Source organism: Henckelia pumila, unplaced genomic scaffold (genome assembly GCF_033568475.1).
Source record: "Henckelia pumila isolate YLH828 unplaced genomic scaffold, ASM3356847v2 CTG_525:::fragment_3, whole genome shotgun sequence".
NCBI lineage: Eukaryota > Viridiplantae > Streptophyta > Magnoliopsida > Lamiales > Gesneriaceae > Henckelia > Henckelia pumila.
The window spans coordinates 2,396,097-2,406,277 of record NW_027331857.1 but is presented as its reverse complement, the minus strand read 5'-3'; the positions used below and the strand labels follow the sequence as shown (position 1 = coordinate 2,406,277).

The window sequence follows — 10,181 nt, the reverse complement described above, 5'->3', positions numbered from 1 at the left end:
TAAAAATTTCCTATATTCTCCGTGATTAATACTTGAATCTGATTTTTGAGACATACAGACATAAAAATTGTAACACCTAGAATTTTTAAAACGTAAATCCGCATGCATAATTAGGAGAAATTAATTTTAAAAATAAGGGTTAAATGAATATATGTGTTATTTTGTGATTTATATGCATGATTTAATTTATTTTAGCATTTAACCCAAAAATTAGTGATTTTCATGATTTATGGAAATTAATTGTTTTGATCGCGTAGACGGGACCGTGGACGGACGAGATACCAAATTTTGAGCCAAAAATATTTTATGAGTTTTATGAGCCTTAAAATAATATTTTAAGGTATTTTGTCAAAAAAATTTTAGTATTTAATTATATATTTATTTAAGGGTTGAATTTTAGCCAAAATAAGTCATTTTAATGACTTTTATTAATATTTAAAAATCCCTTAAGTTTTAATTTCGGGATTTAGCATTTCCCATCGGATTATTATTATTTATTAAGGGTTTTTAAATATTAGTTTTATAGAATAATGTTATATTATTTAATAATATATTTTTTAACCTATTATCTAACCTACCCAACCCCACAACCCACTACCAAGCCGTCACTTTCATCCTGTTCAACATCTTCCTCCATCAGATTCTTCTTCATCCTCCAGAAACCTCCATAGCCGTGCATTCAAGATTTATTAGAGTTCTTCACCGTCTCATCGTCCCGGTGTCCGAATACGCATTAGTCTTCGTAAATTAAATACAAGGCATGTTTAATCTTTTCTTTTCTCACCATATAAGCTATTTACATGATTTTATGTCAGATCATCATGTTTTTATATGTCGTTGATTGATTTTATGCGAGAACTTGTGGAGTTTATTTCACTGCCCTTGTTTTTTTGGCTTGGCTCATGACATATTCATGTTTTTCTTGCCATGGGAGGGTCCAGCCGGTGGTCAGGCGTGTAGGGGCATGTGTGAGGGTCTCTAGGGTTTGGTAGGCTGAGTGGTTCGAACCAAGAAGAGGCAGAAACGGAGCTGGGCTAGCTGGAGTGGCTTGTGGCTGGGCAGGTTCGATTCGCCCAGATGTTGCCCAAGTTAGGTAGGCGTGGCTCCGGCCAAGGGTGGCCGGAGTAGGCGGGATGATTGAAAGAATGGGACCTGCTACAGTAGGCTCGCGAGCTAGGGGTTTGGTTGGATTCAGCTGTCATGAACGTGCCATGTAGGGCTTGACTCGGGGCAGGGCCTGGTCAGGGTTGACCTCCTGGACCCTGGGGAGGTCCAGGTGGCGGCGCTCCGGCCGGTGGCGGCCGGAGCAGGGAGTAAGAAGGAGAGGAACGGGGGCTGCCAGAATTTGCATGAGAGAAGGAGCTAGGCTTGGGGGTTCGGGCAGCTGGGCACGTACTTGGGTAGGGTCTTCCCGGGTCGGGTTTGATGTTATTCAGGGTCATAGTGGGTCGGGTCAGGTGGTCCGGATTCGGGTTAGGTGGGCCGGGCTTGGGTATTTTAATTTTTAAGTATTTAATAGTTTTAAGTGTATTTCGGGTATTTTAATAATTAGTTAGAAAATTATTTGGGCCTCCAAATAATTTTTTTGGGACTTAAATAATTTATTTAAGTTAGCTCAATGATTTTTATGGGCTTGGGAGCTCACGAATATTTTTGGGCCAGTCAATGCATTTTTGGGTCAGTCTAGAATTTTATTGAGTTTAATTAAGTTAATGGGCTTAAATATTTTATTTAGGCCCAGTTAAGTTTAATTAAGTTATTTGGGCTAAGATATGATTATTGGGCTTTATTTAAGTTTAATGAGCTTAGAGTGAGTGATCAGCAGTCTGGACCAACCCATGAAAAATAAATGATTCCGAAATATATATTTAATTATTTTATGCATAAAGTTTATATTTTAAGTATAAGTATATTTATTATGAAAATAAATTAAATATATATTACGGACATATTTTCAGTGCATGCATTCATAAAATTTCTTATGTATATAATTATGTAAATGATGAGCAATAAAATATTTTGGTGGAAATTGAAGTATGTGTGACATAGGGGTGGTTTTCCACCATATGATTCGGTAGTTTTACTACCATAGGGGTGGTTATCCACCATATGATTCGGTAGTTTACTACCATAGGAGGTGATTTATCACCGCCATCGTACGTTGGTTTATGAGAATGATCAGTCGACACATGAGCGTCACACTTATGGATAGGACCATCTTCAGGTTTCAAATGCATTGCTCAATTATGTTATATATGATAAAGAAATAATATGTTTATGATTATGGTTATGATTCAGTTTATAATTCAGCAGTTTTATTAGATGATGAAAATATTTCCATGCATGCTCATATACATGTATATGTATTAGTAATTATGTGATGCATTATTTTTAACCTTGTTATAAAGGATTAGACATGTTGAGCCCCTAGGCTCACTACGCTTATATGGTGCAGGTGAGACAGATGACTTTTATGTAGCTCCTACCGGTGGTGAGGACGTATGAGTTCACGGAGCAGTGGACCCCGTGACCGTCGCAGATTCTAGTTGATGTTTAAGAAACATTTATTTTATTATGCTGAGTTTTTAAACAAGTTCTTCTTTTTATTATCTTAATTATGGGAATGTTGAATTATCAAACTTAGTATTTTTATTTCTTGCATAAGGATATTTTCAGCAATGAATTAAGTTATTTTTATGTAGTAAAATTATTTCTTTTATGTTTATACATATATGTATGGGCGTATATGTATAGTATTATTTATAGATTATTTTAAAAAAAAAAAAATTCCGCATTTATTAGTAGTAGGCGTTTCAGATATGATTGAGGCATTGTATGAATTTTTTGGCCTAATTTTCATTGAATTTATCCTTAGTTGCCGATTTGAGCCTACACGTATATTAGTACATTGAGGTACGAGAAAATCTGAATTTTTTGTGAAAATCATCGTTTACTGCTGATGATTGTTCTTTTTCTGCACTGATTGAATTTGTATGATTTAATTGTGGATTGATACTTGTCTAGAACTAGTTCGAACACTCTTCAAGGCGAAATACGGGCAAAACTGAGAATATGAATGATTTAGGCAATTTTTCTGAATTCGTTTGAGCCTTTCAAGCTACCCTGTAATGAATTTTATCCCTAGTACCTTGTTTGAGCCTAATTGAAAATCGAATGGCATGCGTGTAAACGTGTGATGAAACCCCATTCGTAATTATTTCAAGGTCCTACATTGACTACCTAATTAGCCTAAACACTAATTCCTACCTTTAAGGGAGTAATTTGAATGCTAAAATGTTGTATGCTCCTAGCTTTATTTGTGAAAAATGGAATGGTGTGGTGGATGAATTGAAAAGATGAAAAGAGGTAGTAGAAGAAAAAAAAATGTGGTTGGAAAAGTTGTAAAACAGAGTTGAAAGAAGTTGTGAGAAAAATTGGAAAATCAATGAAGTGAAAAAAGCGTGAAATTGTGAATGAAAAAGGAGTCGTAATTAGAGTTTGATAAAATTATAAATTACTCCTTATTTTGAATTCTTATCCTTCGTTTGTAGCCATGAGCCAGGCCTTACATTATGAGCCAATTAAGTCCTATTGACCGAGTCTCAGTTGCATAATATACTAGTGGAGAAGAGTTGCAAGAATTTAGCATATGGATTGTTCATTGACGCTTTTAATGATTATGAATTTTGATCGAAACACGCACATACTATTATTCTTTGCATTTACCTATTTGTGAGTGTTTTTTATTTATATCCTATATTTGATCCTATGTTATCCTTGAAAAGTCCTCATGATCTATGAATGTTTGAATTGAACTTGGATAATGGTGTTTTGAACGTGAGTTGCGGAGATTGTGAGTTTATGCGGTTATTATTTTGTGATTGGCTAAAACTTTCAAGTGTTAGTAGGTGTGACATGATTGGATTTGATATTTTTGAAATCATTGCTGATGTCATTGCTCCATAATATTTCTTGACTATTCTTGTTGGTTTTTGAGAGAATGAGTTTTTGGAATTTAATAGTTTTGCTCGGGACTAGCAAAAGTCTAAGTTTGGGGGTATTTGATAAGTGTATTTTATACACTTAATTTATATATGATTTTAATTGTTAAATATTTGTTTCGAGCAGATTTATGTGGGTATTTTGTTGTTTTTGTGCTTGCAGAGAATTATTGAATTTATTTGGAAAAGTGATGAAAAATGAGAATTTGTGAAGAAAATAGAGAAAGTTGGAAGAGAAAGAGAAAAGAAGAATAAAAGGAAAAGAAAAGAACGATCAGACAAAAGAAGAGAAGGAATAGTGTTGGGCTTTCTTATTGGGCTTATTGGTCAGCGCTTGATTGAGCGCTAAACAGAGAAGTGAGAAGCGCTATCGCGCTAAGTTCCTGGGAAATTCTGAGAATTGGAAATGTCGAGATCAAGGCGCGCCCGCGCCTTCACTTGAGCGCCTGCTCCGTTGCTGAATTGGAAAGATTTTATTAAATCGGGCAATTAATTCTTGGGCTTGATTTTGTGGGCTTTTGTTGAGCAATATAAAAAGGAATTTTTATCAGAGGAGAAGGAGGGAGAGCCGCCACATTAATAGAGGATATCAGAGATTGATCGTGAACTTTTGTGATTTTTCTGGAGCTTAACTGAAGAACGAAGATGGAGTTCGATAGTCCGGACACGGCATCGACGACGGATTTGTTTCTTATCTTTTATTTTATTTTGAATATGCTTGAATCTATGAATTATTATTTTATTCAGAATTTGATTATGAACTAAATTTTTAGAGTCTAGAGGTCGAATGGAACCTGGTGTAGACGCTTTCATGAATTCTTGATTTTATTGGATTGAGTTTCTTCTAGATTAATTGTTTTTTCTAGAATTGATTGTCTTTTCAATTATCTGATCAATAATTGATTTTTTATATTTATTTGAAATCATTGCTCGGGAGAGGGGATTTTGAATAGGATCATTAGAAATTACACTGTTAATTATTTATACAGCTCGGGAGAGTGTATGATTTTAACAGAGCTTTTAAAAAGAACATTGTTTTGTGATAGATCACTGCGATAAATTCTTAATAAGAATATTGAAATTGAATTGTAGTTGATAAACATTATTTGTTGCTCGGGAGAGGGAAATAATAAACTTAAGTGTTCTTGGCTATTAATTGACTGAAATTCATGACGATTAATTATTTATGATTGACTGTTGTTGAAACAGGTGAAATCTATACCTCTAGACCATTTTTTCTCTGATTGATTTTTAATCTGAAAGTTGTGTGCGTGCTTTTAAATCTCTTAATTATTTTATTTTTATTGCAAAATTCTCAAAGTTTGATTTTCTAGATAAAGTTTGGACTATTCTAATTACAAGTACTAAATATTTTCATTTTACTCTCTGAGGGATCGATATCTGATTTAATCACTATATTAAAACTTGACACTCGTACGCTTGCGAGAAAATTTCACAACAAGAAGGTAAGCGCCAAATTCGGAGCTCTCTCTTATAAATATCAGGTTCACGTTCATTATATTTTTTTTCCAGTTTTTGCTCTCGATACACACACTTCACTCACTATATTTCGCTGTCCTCGCTTCTGACTTGAGCGTCGGAGGGGATATGCCGGAACACCTTCCGCCCTCCCCCTAACACTCTGGTTTGTGATTTCAGGTCACCCTTAGCTCATCCCAAGAATTGTGTTAGCTCATCCCATGAGTTACATTAGCTCACCAGCAGGTCACCCTTAGCTCATCCTATGAGTTGCATTAGCTCACCAGCAGGTCACCCTTAGCTCATCCCAAGAATTGTGTTAGCTCATCCCATGAGTTGCATTAGCTCACCAGCAGGTTAGAGGAGTTGTGTTAGCTCATTCATTGAGATCACATTATTGATAAATATCAATTATCTACTTAGGATTTGTTCGAATGGAAAATTCCAATTAATTAGTGAAGTTTTTGTAATCAAGAAAGAGAATGGTGATTTGACATGTATCTTTGACCATGCTCTTTTTTTATTTTTTTTTAAATTTGTTACCTATCTTATGCATGTATAGACAGATATATAATCATATGACCACTCACACTATTTTTTGTCTTTTAGTTAGGAATTAAACTGGTGGAAAATTTGATGGACTCCTACAAGGAAGAAGGAAATAGTGCATTGAGCTTGAAGAGATACCGGAGAGAGCTCAGAAAAAGCAATGTCTATTGCTATTCCTGTGGTTCCTACAATAGAAGATGGGAGAGTTGATCATGCAAGGTTGTCTTTCTTCTTATTTTCAAAAAATTTACATAAGTTCATGAGAGAGCAACATAACCACTTTATTAATCAACAAAAATAAATCCAAGCCCCTAAGGGGGTGTCCAAGTTGGTGGAGTAGAGGAACTCTTGGCCAAAAATCAGTAGTTCGATTTTCCTACCAATACCTTCTTGGACTAGTTTGTCATAAAGGGCTTGCCTAGTGTGGTTTACTTGGCTAACGTAGTTTGCACGCTATTGCGTTAGTCCGGGGGTTTACCCAGTGCACACCGAAGATAGCGGCTGCGGGTTTCTACGTCACAAAAAAAAAAATCCAAGCTCAAGCCAAAGTTCATTACAGAACGAGACCAAAAAACTCCAACGCTACATACAAACTCAACTCAAACTTAAATATTTTGAATTTTCCGTCACAATCAGCGCCTCGGTTCTCTGAATTATCTCTTCTCTTCTCTCTCGAAATATATATTTTTAAGATTGAAAAATCTGTTATGTTGGTTATTTCATCACAACTAGCTTTCATGTGCTTATATAGAGAAGTAACCGACCAACTTTATTTCTTGAGCTTTAGGTCATCCGATTTTGGCTCAAATAATTGCATGCCTTTTTTTTAGGGATATTGTGGATAAAAAAGTTCATAAGATTACAACCATAGGTACGTACTTTGATACGAATTATATTGTATTATAATTTTATGTCCAAATTTCATCTTCTTTCGAGCGAGACAAATGAAACATATAACTTTTCCCATTTCGTGAATACATGTTTTGTGCAATTTATTATATATATCCAAGATCTGAATCATGAGAATCAATATTTTTCACCAACCAACTAAAATAACATCAACTCGATCGTGATGATTTATAAAAAAGACTAGGGAATATTAATTGTTGTTGATGAATATTAGGTATATGGTATCCCTGTCGCTGGTATCCATTTGTCTCCTGCTATAAGCCTTGGCACATTAAACGGATCCGCTTGAGTAGAATCATTGAAAATATGATATCCAGGCCATTTCACCCGTGCGGCTAAGCCCGCGCCCGGACCGTAGTTCATGTACTCACCATAATATAAAGAATCCAGATACAGTGTTCCATTCCATTCGAGCCATCCCTTGGGTCTAATCCCGGGGCCGATGTAGGATTGCATGACGACGGTTCGGGAATATGACTTCCAAGGCCGGCCTAGGTATGCTGTGTTCAAATTTAGGACATCCTGCTCAACTGTAATGTTGCAGTTTTGGAGTGAGAAGGCCGAATCCTCCCCGGGATCGTATCGGCCCTGAGCCGTGATGGTGTTATTTTGGCCAGCAATGCCTTTCCGGGCCGTGATTTGACAGTTTTGGAACACGACTGCTGCATGTCCAAAGATGAAATCCACGGTACCCGTGATATGACATTCCTTGTAAAATTGTCGGTTTTTGTGTGGGTAGAGGGTGTCCTGGAATCCCCGAAAAGCACAATGATACAACACCGATTCATCGGACTCGGACATGAAGGCCACGGCTTGTTTCTTTTGCGGCCCGGCCGTGTTCTCGAACGTTATGTCCCGGGCAAAGAATCCTTTCCCTTTTACAGCTGCAAATGAAATCACAGCTAGAATCGATCAGGGGTTAATTAATTTGTAGCAAGATCATTTGAAGAGTATTTAATTTGTAACTTAGCTTGTAATTAAGTACTCCTACTTTTAGCAGTTGGTATCCAAAAATGAAAGCGTGGCTCTTAAAACACTGTCGACGTGACATTCATGTAACGTTGTTGGAACATTTCAATTTTAGATACGAGTTTTTTTTTTTTTTTTTTTTTTACAAAATGATATATAATATGGTATAAGAAGTATTAAATATTCTTACCAAAAGTTGCAGAGTTATTTGTTTTCCATCCATCTTCCCAGTTGTGATTACCACTAATCACTGTTGCATCCATCCCGTCTCCAATGATAGTTATGTTCCATTTTTTCTTATTAATTGTCACATACTCATAATACACCCCTCTTTTTATATGTATAACATATCTTTTTGAGCTATACTCGGGGGCCGCAGCAATAGCATCACCGATCGTGCTGAAATTCCCTGTCCCATCCTTGGCGACCACGGCATCCACCGCGGTGTTTGTGGAGTTGAGGATGTTCTGGTTACGGGGACTCAACCAAATAGGAAACTTGTCATTGGTTTTAGGTTTCTTGCCGCCGCCACCAGTGTCGGGAGTTGGGACCGGAGTCGGTTTTACCATCAAGAGAAGGTCGCGGAGTGTCGACCCGATTTTGTCTAGGGTGCTTGAGATTATATTTGTCACGGTCCCATTGATGCCACGAAAGGCTTCTTTGCATGTTTCTTGATCTATCAATGCACCACTCAGCCATGTTTTCATGTCGGAGTTCATATTTCCAGTGCCATTTTCTTTGCCTGTAAAATTCTTGTGTGTTTAATGGATATATCATATATTGCATGTTTATCAATTAAAGAGATTAATGACAGTACATTATATTCATTTAATTAAATATATATCCAGATGTTACATCTTTTTTTAAAAAAATAATAATAATCAAGATGTTATACGTACGTTGATGTTGAGAAAAATAATATATTTAGTTTGAAAACTAGATTCTTAAGAAATTCTATATAATGGTTCTTTTATAAATTAATTAAAAGCAGAACATATAGGTTTCCCCTAGATCGATTTTTATGTGAGATTAACGAATAATTTTAAACATTTAAATAATATACTATTATTATTATTATTACAATAGATGGATCCTAAAATAAAATAACACTAGCTAGTAAAAAGTTACACCATGCATGCGCGCATAATTTTGATCAGCCAATTAAGAAAAACAGAAAATATAAATAATAAGGTTGAAGATATGGTTTACTTACTATTTCTGTTGAGAGAAGCCGAAACAACCCAGCTCAACTCGTCCACAGAAGTATCCACCAAATCTTGGCAATTTTGAACAGCATTAGATAGCCGGAAATCGTCCGTTACTCCGGCAAAACCCGATAAAACTGAACTCACCTGCTGGATAGTCCCGATCGTAGCCTTGACGGAACCTACGAACTCCGGCGTCGGAACATTCAAACACTCCAATACTTCCAACTCCGAGTGTATAATAGTAGCTGAACACAGACACAAACTCAGCAAGAAGAGAATTTTCTTGAAAGCCATATTTTGTGACATTAAGTGATGAGAGAGTACTAGTGTTTTTAATATGCGTGTGTATATTTTCTTTGGCTAAGAAAACATTATAATTATCATGATGCAGAACATGGGGAAGAAAGAATTGGTTTAAATAATGGTGATCAAGAGTGCTTGTATTGTAAAATCAAGGGATTCCGTCGATGTGTACGCGCAATATATTAATTTGAGAATATGTATAGCTACAATTTATAATACCTAGCTGGTTAAATTAATTTTATTTTCTTGACTTTGATATATGTTTACATTAATTATATATACAGCTTCTAGTAGTACGTACGTATAAAGTTACGTATATCTTACTATATTATTAAAGAAGAGCACCACTTGCTAATCGAATTAAAATTAATTTGGTGAAGCTTAAGACGAAATATCTAAAATACCCTTAAAAAAAGAACATAATCTAAATCTCAATCTCAATCTCAATCTCAATCTTAATCTCTATTTATATTTTAATCTTCATTTGTCCATGATTTTCTCTATTTGTGTGCCTTGATTTTATTTTTAAATTTAAATTGATTTGATATAAATATTATTTATTTTGTGTGTGTATATATATATATATATATTATTTTTAAATTTAAATTGATTTGAAAAAAAAATACAATATATATATATATATACACACACAAAATAAATAATATTTATATTTTAATCACACACACAACGCGTGTGCAGACGCGGCTAGTATAATATACACATGCACACACATATATATATTCCATAAATTAAAGTTTATAGC

The 10,181-nt window shown here is 35.2% G+C and overlaps 1 protein-coding gene across 1 annotated transcript; it reads right to left on the bottom strand.

The window, feature by feature from the left end:
• Window positions 1-6,972: 6,972 nt before the first annotated feature.
• LOC140873253 (pectinesterase/pectinesterase inhibitor PPE8B-like) lies at window positions 6,973-9,572 on the bottom strand. The gene is made up of 3 exons (XM_073276318.1): window positions 9,121-9,572; window positions 8,098-8,649; window positions 6,973-7,822 (listed from the first exon to the last, which is right to left on the bottom strand). The coding sequence occupies exons 1-3, from the start codon at window positions 9,419-9,421 to the stop codon at window positions 7,149-7,151; spliced, it is 1,527 nt and encodes a 508-aa protein (XP_073132419.1). The 5' UTR covers window positions 9,422-9,572; the 3' UTR covers window positions 6,973-7,148.
• Between the last annotated feature and the right edge of the window lie 609 nt (window positions 9,573-10,181).

Coding starts and splice junctions, on each gene's coding strand:
- LOC140873253 (XM_073276318.1), bottom strand. CDS start 9,421: ATGTCACAAAATATGGCTTTCAAGAAAATTCTCTTCTTGCTGAGTTTG. Junction 8,650..9,120: donor GGCTTCTCTCAACAGAAATA/GTAAGTAAACCA, acceptor AGAATTTTACAG/GCAAAGAAAATGGCACTGGA. Junction 7,823..8,097: donor AAATAACTCTGCAACTTTTG/GTAAGAATATTT, acceptor TTTCATTTGCAG/CTGTAAAAGGGAAAGGATTC.